Here is a 25,679-nt window from a genome sequence, read left to right as displayed (position 1 = left end):
AAGTGTGGCAAAAAAGGGGCGTTGGCAGAGCCTTCGCCAGATGAGGTCTACTCCGCCCGAGCTGTCAGACGGCAGTTGCCACAAATATATTATTACCTAATTATTTCAATGTCTCTGATTGATTTTTTCTTAGTTTTTTTGCAGTAATATTATTCCATACAGTGAATTGTGGTATATTTATATTATAAAATGTGTGAACCATCGCTGTACTCAAAATTATGGTGTGCATATTAGTGATTCAATTATTATGTTCATAAAACAATAAACAAATAGTTTTGATGTTGTTACACTATATACACAGGTTTTATATAAGTATTTGCATGTTTTGTACACCATAACGAACTACTAAGTTGGTCTTGTGAGTCAAAAAGCAACGAGGAGTGACCGCCAAACACCAGCGAGCCACTCACTCCCTCAACACCACCTCACTCACCTCCTACAATACCCTTTCTGTATTTATTCACTATACACAGACGTTATATATACGTATTTACATGTTTTGTTCACCATAACTGTACATCTAAGCTTGTATGGTGAGTAAAGGCCACAAAGACGTAGCTACTCACACAGCTGATCGGCGGCCGCCCTCAAGGCAAGATGCACTAATATTTGTCCTTCAACAATATTGTTTGTGGTGTTATTATGCTATATACACATATTATATATAAGTATCTACCTGTTTTATTCACCATACCTGAACAAATAAGCTGGTATGGTGCCCAAAGACTATTGTGGTCACCAGTAAACAACATGATAAGTCGTGCAGACGACGCCACCGCCCTCACCAAAATGGCGGCTCCCAACCTACTCCTCTTGCTGTTTATACCCTATATACACAAGTTATATATAAGTATCTACATTTGTGTTCACCATATCGAACCACTAAGCTGGTATGGTGAGTGCAGTCAATAAATGGTGGCCACAGAGTCAGAAGACGACGCCACAACCCTCCCTCGCACAGCCTTGCGCCTCCCTCCATGGAGCACAGCGCTAATTATCACCACAATCCTGGTCAGTTTTATCAGTCAGGGGGCTTCAGTAATACTCTCACTGCTAAATAATAGCAGTATCATATATATTATGGTATTTGTAGGCGATGCTGTGGTCACAAGCTGAACAGCGGTGCTGAGAGCTCGTGCTGCGTGCGCCAGCCTTGGTGGCTTGCTCAATACTGACGCTCTCACACCCAAGAATGTTGGCCTGGATTTTTTTTCTAGGTGGCATCTGGCAACTATTGGTCGTGGCTGTACTATAGCTGCCCCTATCCCAGGCGGGGAGTTTAAATTATAGCGCTAGACACGAAATCATATATAAATGATGTGCGCGGTTTCGGTTTTGTCACTGATATCATTTATATATGATATGCGCGGTTTGAGGGTTAAGGTCCGAAATACTGACTTATAGATATAATAGGTATTTAATATTTTCTTTCGGAACAAAGAAATTAAAAGTGGGGAAATAAACTATAAATTACTTTAACAAGAAAGCTTGCCATATAATAAATAATTTATTAAAAACTAAATTCAATATACAGTATAACTATTATTTCTTGGCTCTAATCTTCCCTTTTACTTCTTTGCCCGGAGTCTTGAATGCAGCATGTCCTTCAGCTTTAATGTGGGTAAACAATTTATTCTTAGAAGAATATATACTTCCACACACTGTGCATTTATTTACCTGAAAAAGCAAAGACAAATGAATGAATGAATGAAATGTACAAAAAAAGGTGTTTCAATTATAGTAGGTTTATACATGTAGTCATATCTAGTATGCAAACAATGCTGTGATTAGTACAGGCTGCTACAATGGGTACAAGGTACTGGAGCAAATCCAGGTTGAAGGCAGCAGAGGCAGTACAATGAGCATATAAACATGATGAAAAATGATAGGCGAGGTGTAAATAATTAACAGTGTCAAGCCAGGAAGGCTATTTATCAGTGTTACAGAATGTTCAAAGTTTCATAGCAATCATTAGGGATGGCAATACTGGGACAAGGAAAAAGGCATCAGATTCCCCAAGTCTTCTATTGAGGGATGTTGGGAAAACAAATATGATTCTAAAAAATCACTACAGTATTCAGAGGTATAAGTAATTATCAAAAAGATGGCACCAAGCAGGAAGACTATGTACAGTAGCACCATCAAAGTCACTGGATATTCAAATGGCACTAAATTAAGGTACTGTATGAACACACTATCATTACCATTTCCAGTGTCATTGGGTTGGGAGGCATCAACCCAAAATCTGAATAAGATACAAAGCTCAAAATTGTCTAAACTAGATAAACTTGTGTACTCACCGACATGTCTGGTTCAACACAGTTGCTTGCTTCCCGTGCCTGCTTCCTGGCTTCCTTAGCTTTTTTACCTTTCAACTTTGGTTTTATTTCAGGTTTCTTAGAATTTTCACTATCTGACTCCAATTTAGTTCTCTCATCATTTTTGGTGTTAATGACAGAGGGTGTTGATTCAGATTCACAATTTTCTAAATTTATATAATCAGTCTCTTCACTCTTAACACTTACAGGAATTTCCTTGGCTTGTTTACTTGCATCATTGTGATCATTGATTACTATATCATCATTTTCAGTTTCACTTTCACTGCATTTATCAGACTTCCCGACTTTTATTTCTATTTCACAGATATCTTGTCGAGTCTTTTTTCTGGATTTCTTTCTCTTATCAAGTGGGCTTGGGTCAACAGGACTGGGAAGCTCTTCTGTTAGAGCAGTATTTCCAGTTTTCTTCTTCTTCTTCTTTTTCTTTAAACTTTTTGTCTGTTGTGCATCATTATCATCACCTAATTTAAAGAAAAACCCAGCATTAAATGTAATGAAATGTCATTTTTTGGTGTCTTCCTGTAACAATCTCGCTGAGATTGGTCCAATCTACCAGTCACACCAGTTGCACGAGTTCATTTAGCCTCCCATGGACCCGAGCCAAAACTTGGCCCTTTCGCATAAGGTGCAGGGAGCAAATGACATTTCAGCGGGAAAGCATCCAGAAAGTCAGTGAAGCTTTACAGATATCTGCTGTGTTCACAAGACTCAAAAACAACTAAACTGTCAAATAACTCTCCATATAATACAAAAAATGTACACACACATGACTAAGCAAAACGTGATAATACCGAATGTCGCCACCAGGTTTTCTAATACAGTCCAGCATTAGCTATCAGATCAGTCCAGGAGCAGATAATATAGCAATGAACCTTAATCTTATGAACTCTAAGAGACACTAAGTTGAAGTGGAGACACTAACGGCCAGGAAACATGACTCAGGGCAACACAATACTAAAGAGGACTAGAGAGATTTACTGAACACCTGGCTGCCATGACCCTGTTAGTTCGCCGAGATCCCCAAGACCAATACATATTAGAGAAGACCACTGCGAGTGCAGCATATTTGTGACCATCATCAACCTGGGGATAGACCAGAGATGTCTTGATGACACTGCAGACAACCTGAGAAACGGGATCAACGAGATTGATCAACATAGTGTCCACCAAAACTGAAGTGGTGGTATGTCAGTAGTGACAAATTGCTCCCTGCAGACACAACAAATGAAAGGATGAAAGGCGCCAGTTCTATGCTGACATGATGTGATCCACCTTGGGGAAACCAAACGTTTTGCAGAGCCACTGGAAAGACACTGCTGATGGCCCACTGCATTAAGATGGGATGGAACCGAGATAAATCATTAGCAAGGACACTGGAAACACCCAACCTGTGAACTGCACTGAGAGCTAAACCCCAAGAAATCAGAAGACGAGCCACTCACAGAGTCTAGCACCACATGGAATAAGACTGAAGAGACCCATTAATGGTTCAGGCAGTGAACCACTGGGGAACAGTCAAGGTGCAGCTGGATCACGGAGGGAACTGAATCCTCCATAATGCTTGCCACACACCTGCGCACCTGAAGCAATGGACCCGACCACCAACCCTGGGAAGCCTGATGAGAACTGATCACAAAACCCCAGAGCCAACGTGTTTGTAATGACATCACATAACAGAGCTGAAAGGCATTATGGCATGTCTTTTGCAGGGGTCTGGCCCTAAGAACCATATGAACTCGTGCAACTGATGCGACTGGTAGATGTGATGTGATGTGCATGCCTGATGCTACTGTGCCACTTAATGAACACATCTGCCAGTTCTTTCAAATGTTCACTTTACTACCACAAGCCAGTATATCAAATGGATAATAAAAACAATTATAGGTTCTAAATATGTACATAATACTTTACTTACTTTGTGAATTATCTTTTAGGACTTTGGAATCCTGACTATCGTCTTTAAAATATTCTTTATCGTCAGCCAGCATGGCAGCTTTAAGTCTCTCTAGACTTTCTTTATGTTTCTTAGACCTTTGGTGACTTTCCATCCTGGAAAGAAGACTTGAACATTAATCTTATTTGGACACTTACAAATATTTAGAAACCTCAATTCACAATTCATTCAATTGTTCTTAATCAAGAACCCATAATTACATCTAACCAGCACACTACTAATTCATTCAATGTTGTTAGAACAGATGGGTTCATTCTCGACTCTCAACTGGGCCATGAATAATCCAGGCATACTGGGTTCAATCCTGGGTAAAACAAATGGTTGGGTACTTTTTTTTCACCCAGCAGTAAATAGGTACCTGGTAGTTAGGAAACTGTTGTGGGGGTTGCATCCTGGGTAGGGTCAGTAGTTCAACCTTGGGGACCTCAGTATAAGGAAAAAGTATGTATGTACACATATACTCACCTAATTGTGTTGTCAGCAAGCTGATACTTGTTGAGTGCACTGTGTCATATTTTTCTGTTTTACTCTTATATTATGGGTATGCACTCACCCATTATGGGATGTGTGTGTGTGTGTGTGTGTGTGTGTGTGTAATTACCTTGAGGTTATCTTGAGATGATTTTGGGGCTTTAGTGTCCCCGTGGCCCGGTCCTCGACCAGGTCTCCACCCCCAGGAAGCAGCCTGTGACAGCTGACTAACACCCAGGTACCTATTTTACTGCTAGGCAACAGGGGCATAGGGTGAAAGAAACTCTGCCCATTGTTTCTTGCCGGCACTCGGGATCGAACCTGGGACCACAGGATCACAAGTCTAGCGTGCTGTCCGCTCAGCCGACCGTCTCCCCATAATGGGTGAGTGCATACCCATAATATAAGAGTAAAACAGAAAAATATGACACAGTGCACTCGACAAGTATCAGCTTGCTGACAACACACCAAAACACGTCTGGGATATGAGCTGGCTTGGGTCAGTGTAAAGTGTCAGTGTCAGTCAGTCAGTGACTAGGGTGAGGTACTGCCATCTGGTGACAAGTGGTGGGGTGGGCCACACTCACCAGTGGTAGTTGGTGAGCACCCTTGCTTGCCAATAATTTATGATCACAAGCAGGAGCTTGGAGTGTCTTAGATTTTGTCTGGATAGGCCATTTGAACTTCATTTCTGTGCTGGATTGAATATTCTCAAATACCTCACTCAGTAAATTGTGCCCTTGTAGAGATGCTTCAAAATTCCATATAGCATTGTGATGCATGCCACAGCTGCCTGATTGTATATATTTCTAAGAACACAGTAGGTAAACTGGCAGATATGCATGAGACACTGCACAGTGAACCTGAAAAAGTTATCCTGCATTACAAAAATATTTTCAAGTGATAAAAGCCAAGTAATTACTTACACTGAACTTAAAAAAAATTGTTCAGCAATACAGTACAGTACTTACGATTTTTCTGTCTTAAAAAATTTATTACATGCCACGCAATACAAGTCATCTTGAAAATTATCTTCATCCTTTTCAAGGGCTTTGTTTTCTGAGAGTTCGCTTATATCCTCTTCATCCTCTTCAAAATATTCACTACTCTCACTTCCCTGACAATCCCCACTCTTCTGCAAACTTTTCCTGCATTGCCTGCAAAATATAAACAAATGTACAGTATGCAAAAATTATACCATTTACAAATTACTTGCGTGGAAAAGCCGAGACAATTATTCGCTCTAACAAACTAATAAATTCATGATGCAGGAGGAATGTAGAAAATCAAGCCTAGGTACTGTATAAATGTTTTTTTATACTGTAACATGATTCTTTGCTTTACACATTTTACAGGATTGTAACCCTTGTGCAAATCATAGACTACTTGCATACATTATGACACTAGAAGCGAGCAATTTATGAACTTTTATATGCATTACAGACTGCAAAAAATATACAAAGAATTTTAGTATTCAGTAGTGAAGGTCATTTACATGTCCTTTAACTTGAACGAACCTTGAGCTCATCTTCATAGGCTGCCAAGTTAGCCTTCTCTTGCTCTACATCTTCTTTCATCATTATCTGCCTTGCTTCTCGCTGCCTGCGCTGACATGCTTCTTGCTTCTGAGCATTTTCTGCAATCTTCGCTTCCATGATTTTCTGATTAAATTTGAGACAGGAAAATTATTAACATAATAATCACTTTGTCAATAAATTCTTATAAGCTCTATAAAACCTCCTGCTACATGACCTGTCATGCTCCAACCTTAAACAACAGGGAGGAAAGGAGAGGATTGTTCAATTAAAAGAGTTAACCTTTTAACTAATGGCTAAGAATGTTCAATACAATACAATTAATAGTCAACAGTGAATTATAGATCTATGAATCAGTTCTAGAAATACATCCTACCAACATATAAATGCTTCTAACACATCACAAAAAACAAGCACTGAATGTAATGAAGAGCCTCATGCTGGGTGGGCCTTGGTGGCTCCCTGTGGCCAGCTGCACTGAGATAGCTCCTTGCTAATCACACACATCAGCCCTAAAAGTCTTCAGTTGCCTAGTGGAGACGAGCGACCAAAGCTTGGCGTCCTCACAGGGGCACAGGAAGCAGGGGAGTCTTACTATCACCCTCACTGAAAAAACACAGAAAGGAAGCGAAGCAAAACAGACAACTATCAGCTTCACAGAGAGAGAAATGAAGCAGAATGAGACTACAAATTGTGAACGTTTTAAACTTGTTAATCTTCAGGTTTAGAAACTCAAAATGGGACAGCACAAGTGATTTGAATAGTACAACCAATGTGATGGGATCCCTGGATTTGAAGATTCTCATAATCCATCCTATCACTTTCCTGGCTGATGCTATATTTGTTTGGTTATGTTCCCTAAACGTTAAGTCGTCATAATTCCCAGATTCTTTACATGCTGCTTTCCTTCTATGGGCATATTAGTTTGTGTTTTGTACTACCCTGTATTTTAAGGACCTCATTTTTACCATACCTGAGTACCTGGAGTTTATCACTGTTAAACATCATTGATATTTTCTGCTGCCCAGTCAAAAACTTTATTAATATCTGCTTGTAGTTTATCAATGTCTTCAATGGAATTAATTTTCATGCTGATTTTTGTGCCATCTGCAAAGCACGATACGAAGCTGTGACTTGTACTTTTTGTCTATGTCTGATATGAGAATCAGGAAAACAGTGGTGTAAGGACTTTACCATGAGGTACAGAGCTTTTACCTGCGCTTGGACTCAATTTTATTTGGTTGACTGCTACTCTGTGGTTTGTACGACATAAAATTGAATATCCACCATCCTACTTTACCAGTTATTCCCACTGACCTCATTTTGTATGCTATCACTCCATAGTTACATTTATCAAATGCCTTTACGAAGTCCGTGTATACCACAAGAAGGATAAGAGGATTGGAACCCAGGTAGCAGCCTCTTTAGACATTGAGATGTAAGTCTCGCCCTAACCGCATACTCAGACCTCGACAAAGCACTCACGAGAGTGCAAAAGACTTATCCTATGTTGTTATGTCTGAGTAGACACTACCATAACTTATTAATATTATTATTATTTATAATAATAATATTAATATTTTAATAATTAATATTAAAATTAATACTTTTTAATATTAAGGGGTTAATATATGCTAGTGGACCGGGAATTACTCTGGCTGCTGGCACCAGACTTGACCTTCAATAGATCCTCGTTAAAGGATTTAAAGTGTACAAACTTTGAATGCAAGGCCTTGGACAAGTCTTGCATCTTTATTTTTCATCACTACCTGTATACATACCGGTACATACATTTTAAACTGTTTGTATTCATACAACTTATATGGTTTGCCACAATATGTCATTACTGTCATCAGTTTATGTATAATCTAGATGGAAGAGTGGAGTGTTGGTCGAACCAAGGTGTTAATTTTCCTCCAAAAATTGGCTGGTTCTTTCCTATACTGGTTGGAAAAGGCTCCCCAGATGTGATGCTTATGCAAGAACGTTAGGCTTCAGACAAACTTTATGTCTGAGGGCTTGTATTGTTTACAAAGAGGGGTGACCTATGTGGATGCTCCTCACACACTCCCACTGATATGACCACATTTTTTGTTTGATCTCCCTGGTTGGTGTGTAAAGCTTGTTATTCTGGTGTTGGTTAGGTCATAGTTGGCCAGAGTTGCTGCTTTGACGCAGGTGTGTATGTTGTCAACTGCTGCATCTATTTCATGAGGTGGGTGGTTGTTGAGATCTATTACTGGGTTTGGACTGACTATTGGATAGGTCATTTGTGGAGTCATTTCTTTTTCCCCACTAAACTTCAGAGTATCCCATTTTGCTTCGCTGCCTTTCTGAATATTTCCTTTGTGAGGGTGACCATAATGGTTCCCTGTGCCTCTCAGTGAACCAGATTCTGGCTCTAATCTCAGTCTCCAGAAGGCTATTAAGGATTCCTAGGGAAGACGTGACTCATCTGTGGAGCTATTCCAGTATGGCTAGCTACAGGAAGTCACCATTTGGGCCCTCTAGCAAACTGACACAATGTTTATGGCTACTTTTATTTATTTATCCCCTTCTACTATTCTCAAATATACTATTATACAATGGTTTACAAATAAAAAATATTCTTACCTTGCGCGCTATCCATCGTTTATCTCTCTTGCGGACAAATGCAACTAGTGCTCGGACTTCTTCATTAAATTGCTTGCGAGCCTTTTGACGAGCCTTGTTATTATCCTTCTCGATTCTCTAAGAAAAATGAAAATGGAGCTCAATAACATCAATCAATCTTCCTTTTATTATGCATGACTATTTGCCCAAAGTGATCACAAGCTCCTGACAAGGATATAGAGTAATATCAAATAAATAGTATGTTATATGAAGGAGACTTCATTGAAAATAAAGTAGAAAGAAAGTAGAAGTGATCAGTAGCTGAAGCTACTGCAAGATTTACCTGCCTACTCACCTGACCTGACCTCAGTGCCAGCCCACACCATCACCTTTCTCCTCACCACCACACTACTACCTCCCTCCCCTTCCCACCACCCATTCACAGCCCAACCCAACCTAGACTCCATCTCACCAATCATTATCACTCACACCACCACCTGCAGCTGCACGTTTGCACTATCCTAATAATACTAACACCCTATCTTTCTAAACTTTACTAAAACTAAACAACTTTTAAAAGCTCATTTCGCTACCCAAACAGACTTACGTGAGACCACGGTCAATCAGTAGTAAATTTAGAGGAACAAGAGTCTGAGCAACTTTCTTCTCACCCTTGTAGCAGGGTCTAGGTCTATCAACAGAGGTTAGGTCCCCTCTTCAAGTGCTGTTAAGAATCTTTGAACTACTAAAAACTCACACCTGATCATAAACCACAACCTTTTGTCACCAATGTCTTCACAATGATGATCAAAATTAATGTAAGTTCATTGGAAATCACAGATTAACTAATAAAAGAAATTTCCATAGCCCCTGAGCAGACATGCAGAAGTTGCACCTGTAGATGTTTTTCCAACCAACAATGGAGCAACGGTTGTGCTGTTGAATGACGACTAAATTATAAAAATCATAACCCCAGACATCCAAGTTATCCTCATCAATGCAAACCTTAGGCCCTACCCTACTGGAAAATTTCAAGCTGCAAAGTCTGTCTTTGTGCAAGACTGAACAGAATTATCGCTGACAATAGCCCCAAACCAAATGTTTTGGGCTGAAAATAGTCCCAAACCAAATGCTCTGGGCTAACAATAGCCCCAAACAAAATGCTTTGGGCTGACAATAGACCCAAACCAAATATTAAGCACAAAAAATAATATCAAACTGAATTAACTACTACATGGTAGTAGTTAACTCACCACCTCTACACAGATAATCAAGAGATCAACTAAACATGCTATTAACATAATATAGGATGAAGCTGACAGTATTTGCAAGAAAAAGCAAACTGCAATAATAGCAACCAGAGAGATCAACAACATTTGGCACAATGGTCTCTCATTCAAACTGACTACCTTACCAACTACCTTATCTTCCTAAGACTGTTTAACAACCTTCTGAAGGACACGGTGATTGTTCTGCTCTTCAACAACAAGGTAGCAGAAGCATTTACCCCATCACCAGGAGTCGCCCCAAGGAGCATGCATGAGCCCACTCCACTTCATCCTATATTGTGTATTTGTCAATGATGTCCCCCTCCCTGTATACGACGACACCATTATTACCCAATTTGCCGATGATGTTATTCATGCTACATCGACACCAGCTGGTCAAAGGAGGGAACAAAAGGTAATCAACAAGGCAAAACAAGAGCTAGCTAACACAGCAAGATGGGAAGAGTGCAAACTCCAATAATACCAATAACCCCAAATCAATACAGATCAGTACAAATCAATCAATACCAAATCAATGCAGCTCAGCTCAATAGGCTGCTGGGCTAGTTCATGTGGAGCCATCAACATTGGAGGCACACTGGTAAGAGTATGGAACTCCACTACAATCCTGGGCTATGAAATATCAAGACTGCTAATTCCACTGAACATATAAACAAGAAAGCAGCAATGGCCAAAGCACAATTAGCAATACTGTGCCATTTCAGTCAGGCCCTAGAGCATGCCAAACTGCACCTGTACAGAATGCTAATTAGGAACTCTTAGAATATCCATGCACCCCACTTAATTTGCCAAAAAATCCAACCTGCTCGAGTTACAGGGAGTTCAAAACAGGGCGCTGCAATTTGTAGCAAATGTGTCCATTATGAACAGTGCATGTGTGTGTGCGCACTAGCACTTTATCCATAATGGCTGAACCATGCCAAACTGAAGATGAACAGTTGAACAACAGATGAACAGAACCACTGAACAGTGGTTGGGTTCACTATCCTGTAGCAAAACCCCTACACCTTATATCCTAATCCCTACTTAAACCTTCCTGCCTCCTTATCCCACAATTCCCTTCCCTGCTTACCTTCCCAGCTCTATAGTCATCTGATTCAAGAGAATTAAAAAGTTGGCAATTTTGTTTACAGTACAGTATAATATTAAATAGTTTTATCATCCAAATTATTGTTGTGTAAATAGCAGTACCCACCTTCTCAGCCCAGCGCCCAATTCGTTGTGCCTCACGGATATCATACTCGTCTGCCCAATGAAAATCCATCGATGTGCAATAACTTGACCAGTAACCATAAAACTCAGCCACATCCTGTAGATAGTAAGAAGAAAAGCATTGAGTGTTTACTTCTAAATAACCAAAATATAAGTCACAACAAAGCCTCAGACAGGTCACGTCAGAGCTCACATAAGACATGTCAGAGCTTTCACAGATCACGTCAGTGCTCGTACAGGTCACTTTAGAGCTTAGCACAGGTCACGTCAGAGCTGTCACAGGTCATGTCAGAGCTTGCATTGTTCATGTCAGGAAAGACAAAAAGAAAGATAGAAAGACAAAGACAGAAAGAAAGAAAGATAGCAAGAAAGACAAAGACAAAAAGAAAGAACATTAGTATTAGAAATGAAATGTATATGGTAAGAGCACTTGCCTGCCCAGAAATGTAGACAGTATTGTATTATTGCAAAATAGATGCCATTAGACAAAAACAAGAGGAGTTGGAAAAAAAATGTAGAGTACCAAGACAAATAAGGAAGTACTAAGAAGGGCTAGAAATGAGTACACTAGGGTCAGGAGGTACAAAGAGGCAGTATGAAAACTAGAGCAGCTCGAGCCAAAGAGCAGCCCTATAAGAAAGTCGGCAGTAAGAGTTCAAGTAATGACACAGGTGAGCATTGTTTACGTCAGCAAAGTAAACACTTTTCTATTTACTTGATTTTATCAAACCCATTTTCAGGTTCCTTACCACTTATGCAGCCTGTTATGTCTCCACTCTCTGTTTGCCTCCCATTCTTTATCTGCAACTCAATTTTCAGTCTCAATTTGATAATGGTCTGCAATGGGCTGAAACATCGCCACTTTTCCTGCTAACGTGTGGGTTTAGTGTATAATCTGTTCCAATGAAGTTATCGTGACTTACTCTGTAAACAACATTGTTAGTCATTGTTAATCATTACCTCTAAATCAGTGTCGCTGCAGCCAAAGTTTGGAATAATTATTTCTTCTTCCTCATCATTCATATACTGCATGTCCTTTGCAGCAATCTTCTCAAACACTTGTCTGAGGGAAAAAAATGCATTAAAGTACAGCACTATGAATAAATAAATTCAGCTATTGCACTGGTTTACCCATGCTGGCAAAATTCAGGACTGGAGCTCTCTCCACCACAAAAATGATGCAAGAGTTCAAATAATTCAACACCACCAAAGACTGACGGGAAAACCAATCTGGAGTCTCAGATCAGGCCCAGCTACACTTAAACCTGCAATGGAACTAACTGGGATTACAAACAATTGACAAGGAACCTTAACCTTCCCAACTAGGAAAGACCAGATCTGTGGTCTGAAGGCAGGCACATAAACCAGCCAGTCATTAAGGCCAAGACACAGTCCCCAAAAGATATGTTGTGCCACCATGACCCACATCTATCAGATATATATTCTGAACGCCAGGTTCAATCCAAAAGAAAAGACCCGGTGGCAGTAACAGATGACCCACACGAAATCTAGCCAGTCCCTGACTTCAGATGAATAGGTACCAGGATTGCATCTGGATGGGGGTTCTGGGAGTTCTACTTCCCAAGCCTAGCTAGAACAAGCTCAAGTCAACCCTGGAACCAGGGTTGACTTGAGAGCTTGGTCCAACAGGCTGTTGGATGAGCTTCATGTGAATGTGATGCGCTGTCAAAGAAATAATGCCATTTTGCTGCTCTCTGGCAAAACCATAAGAATTAAGGAAACTGCAGAAAGCTTATTGCCCCGTATGTGACATCTCCTACTTATATCTACCCCAAATTTATTCATATACTGTACATGTCAAACCTGTGCTTGTACCTCGACTGTGCCTGTAGGGGGTTCTGGGAGTTGTTCTATTCCCTAGGCCTGGCCCAAGGCCAGGCTTGACTTGTAATATCTTGACCATAACCCACAAGAAAATTAAGACTTGATAATACTGTAGTCTAGGACGGACCAAACGTCATCGTTTCTTAGTTTTCTGACGTGTCGTTTGGTCATCATATCTTTAGCCACATTATTGTGACTCATCAACTGCTTGACTTGAGAGACCTTGGTCCGACAGGCTATTGCTTGGGGTGGCCCGCAGGCCCACATATCTACTACAACTCTTTTGGTCACTCCAAACTCTTCTCCTTTTACCCGTCAATCATGTCACCCTTACCTGTTCACCACATTTCAAGTGGTCTTTTACAGTGTATATAAAATTATCTTGAAATCATTTATGAAATATCCATGCACTAGGCTGAGCCTTGTACCTGGATGGGGTTCTGGGAGTTGTTCTACTCCCCAAGCCCAGCCCAGGGCCAGGCTTGACTTGTAAGAGTTTGGTCCTACAGGTTAGAGCAGCATGCATGCCCACATATCCACTACAGCCTGTTTGGTCTGGCACTTCTTAGGAGGGTGGAGGATGCATGGTCGGGAACGCACCTACATAATCGGTATAATTGGATATTTAAAGGTTGAACTAGGGGCAAGGCAGTGTACTATCCTACTCCAAAAAATGTGACCTTATGAAATCAATGTGCAGGCTGATGAAATCTTCACTAAGTAGAATATAGGCTTTGTATGACAGAAGATTCCAGACCTGAGTTACAGTATATAAATTGTACATACAGTATACATTGTCAAAGCAGGAAATATTTAATAATAAAACATCAGTAAAATTTGCACATTACCTGTATACAGTGTAGAAGCCTTTTTCTGAATCACTGAAACCCGAATAACACTGTGAAGAAAAGTACTCAAACAGGTCTATAGTTTCTGGTTTAGGATCTGATCCTGAAGCTGAAAAGGAAAAAGAAAATTAGTATTCAAAACTATAACTCAACAATAAATTATATAATTTGAACAGTAATACAAACAATATGAAATATTCATCAAAACACAGATTTTTATTTTCTATTTAAAATAAGAAAAAATTAAAATTCTGGCCTGCATCACCCCCAACTTAGCATACAAGTCTATTGCTAGAATTTATGGCCTCTTCTTGAAGATGCAGATTTCAAGAATTCTTCTTTGTCACTTTTCTCAATTTCTGTTACTATTTTGCATGTAGTGATCATGCAAAAGTATTACCTCTTTTTCATCTATCTTCTCACTTTGGTATATTTAGCACCTTTAACCTCTCCACGTAACTCTTGTTTGTCAGTTCTAGAAGTCATTTAATTGGATGTCTTTTTACCTCAGGAGAGCAGAAAGACATTCACCATGAGAGCTACCCTCGTGGTGGCCCGTCTACCCAGCATTCTTTGTCGTATAACTCTTTGAAAGTACTGGTACTGACGGTTTTGGCCTCTACCATCTTCTCACCTAACTTGTTCCAACCTCTACCACTCTGTTTGATTAAGTGAATTTTCTTATATTTCCTCAGCTGCTTTGTTTAGTTAGTTTAAATCTATGACCTCTTGTTCTTGAAGTTCCAGGTCTCGGGAAGTCTTCCCTATCAATTTTATCGATTCCCGTTACTATTTTGTATGTAGTGATCATATCGCCTCTTTTTCTTCTATCTTCTAGTTTTGACATATTTAATGCCTCTAACCTCTCCTTGTACAGTAGTTCTTGTCCTTTGGTTTTGGGAGCCACTTAGTAGCATGTCTTTGCACCTTTTCCAGTTTGTTGATGTGCTTCTTAAAATATGGGTAACATACAACCGCAGCATATTCTAGCTATAGCCTAACAAAAGTCGTGAACAATTTCTTTAGTATTTCGCCATCCATATATTTAAAAGCAATTCTGAAGTTAGAAAGCGTAGCATCGGCTCCTCGCACAACGTTCTATATGTGGTCCTCAGGTGATAGTTTTCTATCTAGAACCACCCCTAGATCTCTTTCTTTATCAGAAGTCTTCAAAGATTTTCCACATAATTTATAGGTTGTGTGGGGATTATGTTCTCCTTTTCCACATTCCATAACATGGCATTTATGCACATTAAATTCCATTTGCCAAGTGATGCTTCATATACTTATTTTGTCAAGGTCTTCTTGAAAGGCATTACAATCATCTAAGTTTCTTATCCTTCCTATTATCGTAGCATCAGAAGCAAACATGTTCAAATAATTCTGTATTCCATCTGGCAGATCATTTATGTAGACAATGAACATCACCGGTGCAAGAACTGAACCCTGTGGTACTCCACTTGTGACATTTCTCCAGTCCGATACATTGCCTCTGATTACGGCCCTTATTTTTCTACCAGTTAGAAATTTTTCGTCCATGTTAAAAAGCTTACCTGTTACCCCTCCAATATGTTTCAGTTTCGAGAACAACCTCTTATGTGGAACTCTGTCGAAAGCCTTTTTTATGTCCAGATAGATGCAGTCAACCCAACCATCTCTTTCCTGTAAAATTTCTGTGGTGCGATCATAGAAACTTGAGTAAATTCGATACACAGGATCTTCCAGATCGAAAACCATACTGTCTGTCCAATATCATATCGTTTCTTTCCAGGTGTTCTACCAATTTAGTTTTTCCAATATTTTGACTATTACACTTGTCAATGATACAGGTCTATAATTGAGGGGGTCTTCTCCCCTCAAGTTGAGAGTCAATGAGTTACAGAGCGCATCGGTTCATCTCTGCAACGAGATGGTCCATGAATGACTGATCGAAATATGCAAGAAATCAGCGTTGAATGTAATGAAAAGCCATTTTAAGTCCCGGAGGCTCCCCAGAGCTATCCAGGCTGAATGGATATGTATAACTTTCTGGCATCAGTCAATGTGCACGGAGTTCTTGCCTAACGAGAACTATGAGCCAGAACCTGGCCCCCTCAAGAGAGGCATGAGGAGCAATGGCTTATAGAAACCCCCGTGTGGCCTTAGGCATCCATTTCGTACTCAGGTCACCTCACACCAGTTTTGAATCCTACACTACAGTGTATACTGTACCTACGATCACCCCGAGGCGCTGTGCGCACGCCCGATCTAGCGCCTCAAGGTGATCTGCACAGTGCGGTGGTTAACTGCCTTTTGGAACATGCAAAGTAAATACAGTATATGAGATTAATTATTAAAAAGCAATCATACCTTTTCCTCTAAGAATGCTGTCCCGATTGCGGTCATAAAAGGCTCTCTCTTGTGGGTCAGAAAGAGTATCGTATGCAGCTTGAATTAACTGAAACTGAACTTTTGCTTCTTCCATGTTGTCTGGATTCTTGTCTGAAAATATAAGTAAGGTAGAATAAAATCTGCCAAGTGCATAGTGATGCTGCGGCAGTAACAAGTACTGTACTACATAGAAAACAATATATCTTAAGTGTACATGAACAAGAGAGGTATCCACACGCTGTCATAACATTATGCGTGTGAAAAAGTGGTGTAATGGGTACAGGGGGTGCAATGTGCTGCAGTAAATATGAAGAATATGAGTACAGTACAGTGTACATAATGAATTTAGGCTGGTGTGATCATCACAACCTGTTTTAAGAAGTGGGAAGAGGTAGAGATTTTCAGTGCTGTTGTAGTTTAGAATAGTACCTGTACTGTGCTTAACGTCGTCTACAGGGAGCGAGATCTAGCTATTGTACCTGGTACTTTTACACTACCTGATGCTCTTATGCTAAATCATATTTTCTCAAAGTTGTTGATCAAAGTTTCTTCCACAATTTCTACTTCAAGGTCAATTTGATTGCTACCTGCACTGCAAAGAATATTTATGTATGCTTTCTGACTCGTTTGTATTTACAACCGTGTCCTCTCACCCTACCTTTCCTTATCTAGAAAACAATCTCAATCCACTTCATCTATGGCCCTCAGTATTGCTCCCTCCTCCTAGTATGATTAGGGCTAGCATTCATAATCATTCCTTAAAACAATTCTCAAACCTTTTTTTTTTTTTTACCAGTCTTGAAGCAAATCTCTGAACATTCTCTTATGCTTCACAAGGCTGGTATTATATGCAGGAGCCTTTAGAATGGTGGTGGTATTATGGTTTTTACCTAGCAGCCTTCACTTAACTATGATTATCGGAAAGTTATGTTCAGCACTTTACAGCCCGTCTACTAGCCTTTTTTGTACAGGTTTTTTTTTTGTCTGATGTTCAAGATATTTTTCATATAGGCTTGTAAAGTTTGGATGAAGGTGGCTTCCCAGACTTTATTCAGTGAAATCCACTTAATAATAATAATTCACTGTGTCGGAGGACAGGCAACCAGATTGTATTTATACATGTTAGCCTTATATCAAGTCCCCCTCCCTCCAACCTGAGGTCGAATTACAGACCCCCCCCCCGAATGTAACTCCTGGATATCTGCTTGCTGCTAGGTAGACAGTGGCATTAGGTGATAGAAAACACGCCCAACCATTTCTGTCACACCGGGGATTCAAACCCGGAATTCTTGATTGTGAGAAACAAACCCAACTGTACTACCAGGACCCCTAACTTGTTCATCACTCATACAGGTTATGAGTATTTAATTTACAGCATTAAAAGTCGATGAGTTTCTAACTTCTTTCTATAAACACTTATTCTATTTTCTCTCAATTAAAAGAGGCTATTCTTCTCCATCTAATACAATTTCCCGGCAGGACAAAAATGGTCGAGCACATTTCCTTTCATCTAATGCCTCTGTCCACCTAGCAATAAATACTGGTAGGTACCCAGGAGTTAGGCAACTGTTGTGAGGCTACATCCTAGGGAAGATAAGTAGTTCAACATAGTGGGGACCTGAATACAAGCCTAAAATATATACACTGCACATACACAGGCTTCCTGCTCCCAACAACAGGAATTATATTTTCCTTATTAGCTGCACGTCAAATACCTTCCTCTACTCTCACAGCACTATTTCCAATGTTTTTATGATAAACTATAAAACCATCATTAACAAAAACTAGCTTATAGGGGATAAGCACAATGTATGTCAGTGAGATACAGTATTAAACTGAGCATTACTATGATGAGACAGCATGGCAGTGGGCAGGACATGGCAGCAGTGAGGGTTGCCTATGACAGCCCTCACTCTCACAGGCAGTAATGCTGGTGGTAAGCAATTAAATTTGGATGGGTCTATTAAATATAACTAACTTTACTATACTATATCAAAAACAGTTGAGCTGGGTAGAAGGGATGCAGTCATATATAGTATGACATTTAAAAGCTGTTTCCCCTATGAACATTATTAAAAATTGAGATGATATAGTTAGAATCCCTCCCCGCCCCCAAATCGTCAATCCCCGCAGTGTAGTGGTAAGACACTCGCCTGGTGTTTTGCGAGTGCTTTGTCCTGGGTTCGTATCCTGGCCGGGGAAGATTTACTGGGCATCTAAGCCTCTGTTTACCCAACAGTAAAATGGGTACCTGGTTGTTAAACGATTTGGTAGGTCGCATTCAGAGAACCATAGGATTAAGGACCTGCCCGAAACACTACGCATGCTAGTGGCTGTACAAGAATGTAAGTACTCTTGTATATATAAATAAAATAAAACTCTCCCCAACCCTGGGTATCTCTCATACTTTTCCTTATTCACAATATGCAGGTGCTGACTGCACAGCTAATGGAACATAACGTTGTAGCAAGCTTAGTGGAACTTGAAACAGATTAATGTGAATTTAAATGTGGAGTTAAACTTTTTTTTAGTAGTTATATGAAAATTATATTTTTGTTAATATATATGCTGCTCAAATTCTATAACATATAACAGTATACTGTAATTTATAAATAAGTTGTAACATAAGCCAAGTGCTACAAAATGGAGTATGGACCAACGTGATTTGTCCAAAACTGAGGCCACCAAATAGGCAAACAATGGGAGAAAATATATCCAGCTTTCCCCTACATTTAATTATATAGTCAGTAAAATACTATAACAAAAAAGGTTGCTTTTTTTAAGTGTGTTCAAAGTCATCATCTCTCTGGCCTCTCACCTAAACTTAACTTTCTAAAGCCTGCCACAAAGGGGGAAGGGGGGCTACATTGCCCATTTACAACAGGAATACTCATTACTACTCAGTATGAATGGGGCAAGATGATATATGATTCCAGTCTCCAGGTATCACACCACACTGCAAATTTAAAACAAAATAAAAATTAAAGTTAATTAACGTATGAGGTGCAATGAATGATAATGCAGTAGAAAGAAAATGACTTCAGTATAGCTATAGGTAAAGGAAAGATGGAAAGAATTTAGATACATGGATGCCATTTGTCCCTCACTAGAACTCCACAAAAGCTGGAAACAATAATCTCACCTGGATGCCAAGCAAGAGCCATCTGGCGATAAGCTTTCTTGAGGTCACTGTCTGTGGCCTTCTGGGAGACCCCAAGCACCTCGTAATGACACTTCATTTTGATAGACTGCTCAGTTGTCTGAAAGTATAATCAAGACAAACTTTACCATGAAACTTCATATTTTTTTTATTTTTTTTGGAGCCGACACTTCTTTACAAGAACAAATCCACAAGGGCTGTGACGAGGATTCGAACCTGCGTCATGGCCCTTGTGGATTTGTTCATTTGATGCATCACATTTGTGTGATCTCTGTGTGTAAAGCTCCTTTACAAGGTTGTTCCAATACAGAAATTACCAGGTTGCCTCAATAAAAATATTATAAATAATTTTAGCATATAATTTAATATTATAAATAGTTTTGAAAGGACTTCTAAACCAGAATTTAAAGCATTTGTTAAGTTGAAATACTTGATAGAAGAAAAGAATGTCACAATGACATGGTTGAAACAAATAACCCAACCCACACTTCCTAAATTGTGCTAACTCTCAGGCTAAAACAACTTTCTTACATTGTACACATATTTCCAACACTCAAAAATTTGTGCTTTGTCTTCCCTTCATAAAAAAAAGGTCTGCTTATAAATCTCACTAAAACCCCTTCCTCTTGAAAATAAATCTACTGTACTTGCCTTTCCAGAAAGTCACCTAGTCAAAACAAACCATTGTTTGGTTCAAAATAGACCAAAGCCTCAAAACCTGCCTAATGAACTCCCCAACTATGTAATCAAATGATCAAATCTCTTGGAACTAGCGTGAGCTCATTCGCCTCACCTAACCCTCTTTTTGGGGGTAGGGAAAAAAAAAGAGGCTCACCACCTTCTGGGGTCTGAGCAGTCAGTTTTCATGCTGATGTGGTCATGACAGGACTGCTGTAGTGGTTCCCGGATCACCTCTCTTTCATGCAGGCTCTGGTGTCAGTTAAGTGTTTGGTTTTATTTTTTTGCCTAGGTGGCTTTTTTTGTATACTGCCATGTATTGCGAGCCTTGTTAGTAGTGCACTTAGAGCTGCATGTGCTCAGGGTTCCCTTCCACGAGTGCTTCCCCTCATCATTGTCCCTTGCATTGCCAGTTATCTTCTCTGGCAATGGTCCTTCAATCTCCTGACAAGGTCCTCCTCTTCGCTTCTGGTGTTTCATGCCCAGGGTGAATCTGGGATCTTCAAAACTGCGAAACGCCAAGCAAGTGTGTTATGATATTCCGGAGTCTTCTTGGCTAGCGGACAATCCTTTGTTCTTGCATCATACTTGGCACAGCTTTTGATTGTGCCAACAGTCACCTCACACTTCAGTGGCATTAGGTGTTGACCATTACACACTCAATGACTGCGTGTTTGCTCCTGCTCTCTCTGGACATGGGGTCTTGCACAGATACATGCTCAAGTCCTTTTATTGCACCACCTGCCTTGTGTGTTGGAAGGCTGACTTGGCCCAATCTTTGGATTTGCCATGGGCCCCTAGCTACCATGCCCCCTTCTCCTTTTTTCTCCTCTCCTCCTTCCTGAGGTGATAGTTTCTCAGCACCTCTCTTTGGTAGCTGTTGCTTGCCATTGCTATTTCAGATCTTTGTTCTCGAAGGTCTCATTCTCGTATCTGGAGGCAGTCTCTTCACATGACAGTTTTCTAATTTGCGGATTAACGCAATCCATTAATTGTATTAACGGATTAACACAATCAGTTAATTGCATTAACGGATTAACGCAATCCATTAATTGTATTAACGGATTAACACAATCAGTTAATTGTGTTAATGGATTAATGTCATCCGTTAACATCATCATTAACAGATGTTAACAATAACATGTGGGATTAACTTCCTCATCATACACTAGACGCTTTCTAGTGAATTTACAGTACTGTACTGTATATCCATTCTACAGTACAGCGACCAAAACTGAACTGCATAATACAAATGGGGCCTAACAGGGGCAAGATATAGCTGAAGAACAACACCAGGTGTTTTATAACACCTGGTGTTTTTCTTAGCCTAACTAATCATGTGTACTGTAGCACAGTGGACAGCAGTCGAGCCACAACTGAATAGTCTTGACCGAACTGACACTTGGGTCAGATTCCAATATGGTGTCAGACACTCACTCACTAGGGTCACTAGGCCTCATATACAATGCGGGTTCCCACTGTTAGGGACAGAAAGTGTTTTAAAATTGTCTAGGGGTGACTGGCCTTCCTCAAGATGCAGCCCTCAACTGCTGCCTAAGGAAATGTGCCCAAACACCTCGGTCTGCCCGGGAAGTGTCCGACACCATATTGGAGTCTGGTGTCCAATACATCAGATGGCTGGTGTATTGGACACCAGCCATCAATCAATAGGTCAATCACCACCTGATTGACCTTCATAGGTCAACCTATGTATAGTATCCCAAAAATGTGCAACCATGTGGGAATAGATGAATGCCCAAAGAATATTGTTCAAAACATCTCGATAGCTTATTAAACAAAAATGACTATGTAACCTCATATGTTTGTCACTTCACATATTTATAAGGTTTGGGGTTTGAGGTTATAGGTTCGGGGTTAGGTTAGGTTAGGTTTGAGGTGCCCCAGTGGTAAACTGCCCTAGTGACCTAAACTAACTCTACCATTCAGTGTAACAAGCTTAAAGAGAACAAGTTGGAAATGAAGACAGTTTTTCTGACAGAATCTTCTGGGTGGAAAAAGAACTAGTAAATAACGGGATGTAATGGAGTGACGGCATCTTGTATAAACTGTTGCACTAACTTGGACAATACTGAACAACTCCTTGTATCTCGTGGCTCCGGAGTCGTCTCCTGCAGGAGTTACAAGCCGTAGTGCAGTAGAGCCTGCAGGATATGGGTGAAGGCAGACTGGCTGCTGCAGCAGACTATAGCTGCAGGAGGAGGAGCTCCTCGCCCCGGGGCTCTAGGGACCCTCCTCTGCCCCTCACAACACCACAGATCACAGCGATACACTCCAGTAGTCTTAACTAATCAAGGTGAGCAGGATACAGACCGGTGTTGTGTGTTATTTCAAGGGGTGGTGTAACCAGCCTGGCCCCGGCACCCTTCTTGTGGCGGCCCGCATGCGGAGTGGCGGCGACGGGGGTGGGGGGGGGGGGTGGGGGGGCGGGGGGGGGCAGGGAGTCAGGGTGGGGGGTCAGGGTGGAGGCGGGTGGCGGGGGTGTCCCCTCGTGGGGGGCGGCGCCCTCCGGTTGACGGGGGGAAGTTGGGGGAAGTTCTCTCTGGATGGGGGAGGACGATGGGAGAGAGAGAGACTGGAGAGAAAGTTGACCTGAGGGTTTACCACTGGGTTCTCTCTCATGATGGTAGCTGTGAGAACATTTATCATTTTATTAATTCCGCTAGAATTTACCTACTTAAAATTATCTGTTAGATTAAGGACCTGCCCGAAACGCTGCGCGTACTAGGTGGCTTTACAAGATTGTAAATACCATGCTATGTATTCTCACAAACCCAATGTACCTTCTTGTATATAAATAAATAATAAACTATTTACCTGAATTTACCTGAGGGCTACTAACATTAGTGGCTTTGACGAGCACAGGAAGCCGGCGGAATGAGCACATGTGTTAACTGCTGAGGGTGTTGAAGGACACTATATTGAATACTTCATCCCCAAGACCCTTTTACAAATCATCAAACATCACCGTAACAGGAATTAATGTACTGTACTGAACCTGGCTTCACTCACTTGGGCTGGAAGGTAGAGCGATGGTCTTCCTTCAGCAGGTCCGAGCTCAATTGTTTGTCTTCCTTAATTGTTAAAAGAAACGTTAAGTCCACAGACACAAACAATGCTCTCTTCTGTCATGTTAGGGACTCTAGTCATCCTATAGATTGGTCTTCTAAAATAATGTTTCCTGCCTCTGCTCTTCACAGACGCCGTCTTATTGCATCGGCTCTGATAAGCAACATATCCAACCTGAACCTTAGTTCTGTCTTTCTTGCTGTTGACTCTTCCCTTTCACAGTACATACTTAAATGCTCCAACCTTCTTGACAAATGTGATCTGACTTGAGCCTACCTCTTACTTTTCTTCCCCTTATTCTAGCCATCATCCCATTCTTACCTCTCATCCTATTCTTACCTGCTCCTCACCTTACCCCCAGTCCTTGTTTATTTACCCGTACCTTCCTCTTTATCAAGAATAATCACTTATTGTGAATAATCACCAAAAACTGTCTGTTTATGAGAAGCAAGAGTGAAATTTCATGGCAGTCTCTGAATACAAAAGCCATGAAAATGGTACACCTGCAAGGAGGTGCTGCCCCCCCCCTCAGCCCCCTTCTCTTCAACTGTTTAATTGATAGAATAATGAGGTTGAAACTCCCACAACACTGCAGGCTGCTAAACTATGTGCACGACTTTGCCATCATCATAAAAGGGAGGGATGCAGCGCGCCTTGCACCCAAATGCTTAGATGCATCAGTGAAGAGAAGCAGATTGGTATCAAACTCAACCCCACCAAGACAGAAGCCATGCCCATAAAAATAGTAAAGCCCAACAACCAACTGAATGGGTGGACATTTACTATTATCTATGAATAATCCTGGACACACACATTTTAATGCTGAGGTCACTTGCGAGAGAATTGCGGCCCGGAGGGCAATCTTCTGCCTGTCACTAACATTCCTCTCTAGAGGAGCCAATCTGCAAATTCTTCGCACATGCTTTGTACAGGCAGTCATATCAGTGATCGACTATGCAGCACCTGCAATCACAAGCCTATCACAACAATAGTGGAAAAAGCTTGAAATGGCACAAAACAATGCCATGAGAGCAGCCCTGGGAGCCCCTATGTGAACCAAGCTTGAAACTCTAAGACTGGAAACGGGTTTGCCCCTTTTTCAAGAAAGAATATTGCAAAGAATGGCTACGATTATCAGTAAGATAAATGTTTTCCCTGATCCAGTCCCAGTACTACAGGTCTTAGTGGTCGGACTTTGCCGAAACAATGGTAACTCTTGGGCTGCTAGTGCGGGATAAGTCTTAAACAGACTATCAAAAGCATGATTCTGGATAGAGGTGATCGACCACACCCAAACTACACGTGTTCCCCCACCATGAGAGGAGCCTACCTTCAAAATATTAACAGAAGGTCTTCCGATGAAAAGGGCTGCCTATGATCCAACAATCCAAAGGCGCATCATAGAAATGCAAGTGAGCAGCATTGCAGTAGCAGGAGCCACCCACATCTTCACAGAAGGTTCGGTTGACACAGAATATGAGTGTTGGTGCTGCTCTTTGCAAGGACAGCAAACAGGCCTATTGTAGACTGTGAGGACTAATATCATCAACCCAAACTGAGCTGTTTGCCATACAACAGGCATTCACATATTTGATTGCACAAAACACTCGAAATGCAATCATACACACAGACTCAAAAGCTGCACTTCCAGTATTAGGAAAAAATAAGTGGAGATAATTACCACAATTTTGTATCTAGGTGTCCTTTCCTAAAGGCAAAGGACTCAATCATCCTAAACTGGATCCCATCCCATGTTGGAATCCCATTAAATAAGAGTTTTTTTTTAGTTTAGTTCATTTATTATGCACCCCATGCCCATCTTGTGGGGAGTAGTGGAAAGGGTTACAGAGGCACATAATGGGCTCAGGGACTGAACCCCACAATTCATTTAGCTAAGCAAATTACAATCTTGATGAGCTAGTTAAAAATTCAGTATAAGTCGTCACATTATAAATGGGTTCGAGATCGACCACAAGTACAGTTTCTAAATTAAGCAACTGACATATGTGGAGAGCTAGTGTCACAATTGATATGTTTGTCCTGCATACCGTGCCCCATCCAGTGGGCAGCGGTGGATAGGTTACAGTCACTTAGTTACTACCTACAGTTAGCAAACTAGAGATATTTGGCTAAAATTTCTGGTACCAGATCATTTTGAATGAAATATTTACACATCTATGAAAGATGTGTTTCAGAATTATCTCTGAATTCACGTATCTTTTCGCACACACTCCATCACATAGTGATGGAGGGTGTGCGAATAATTTTGTTGACAGTTTACGTTTGGTCAGGTCTTATT

General features: G+C 40.7%; 1 protein-coding gene across 1 annotated transcript; it reads right to left on the bottom strand.

Moving 5' to 3' along the window:
• Positions 1-1,470: 1,470 nt before the first annotated feature.
• Positions 1,471-22,507, bottom strand: LOC123768285 (dnaJ homolog subfamily C member 21). Its single transcript, XM_069316954.1, has 13 exons — positions 22,373-22,507; positions 19,598-19,715; positions 16,435-16,566; positions 14,086-14,194; positions 12,353-12,455; positions 11,376-11,489; positions 8,913-9,029; positions 6,282-6,425; positions 6,159-6,208; positions 5,736-5,921; positions 4,255-4,388; positions 2,301-2,800; positions 1,471-1,677 (listed from the first exon to the last, which is right to left on the bottom strand). Exons 2-13 carry the CDS (start codon positions 19,692-19,694, stop codon positions 1,543-1,545), a joined length of 1,821 nt encoding a protein of 606 aa, XP_069173055.1. The 5' UTR covers positions 19,695-19,715; positions 22,373-22,507; the 3' UTR covers positions 1,471-1,542.
• Positions 22,508-25,679: the final 3,172 nt, after the last annotated feature.

Source organism: Procambarus clarkii, chromosome 86 (genome assembly GCF_040958095.1).
Source record: "Procambarus clarkii isolate CNS0578487 chromosome 86, FALCON_Pclarkii_2.0, whole genome shotgun sequence".
Classification (NCBI taxonomy): domain Eukaryota; kingdom Metazoa; phylum Arthropoda; class Malacostraca; order Decapoda; family Cambaridae; genus Procambarus; species Procambarus clarkii.
This window is presented reverse-complemented; position numbering and strand designations above follow the sequence as displayed.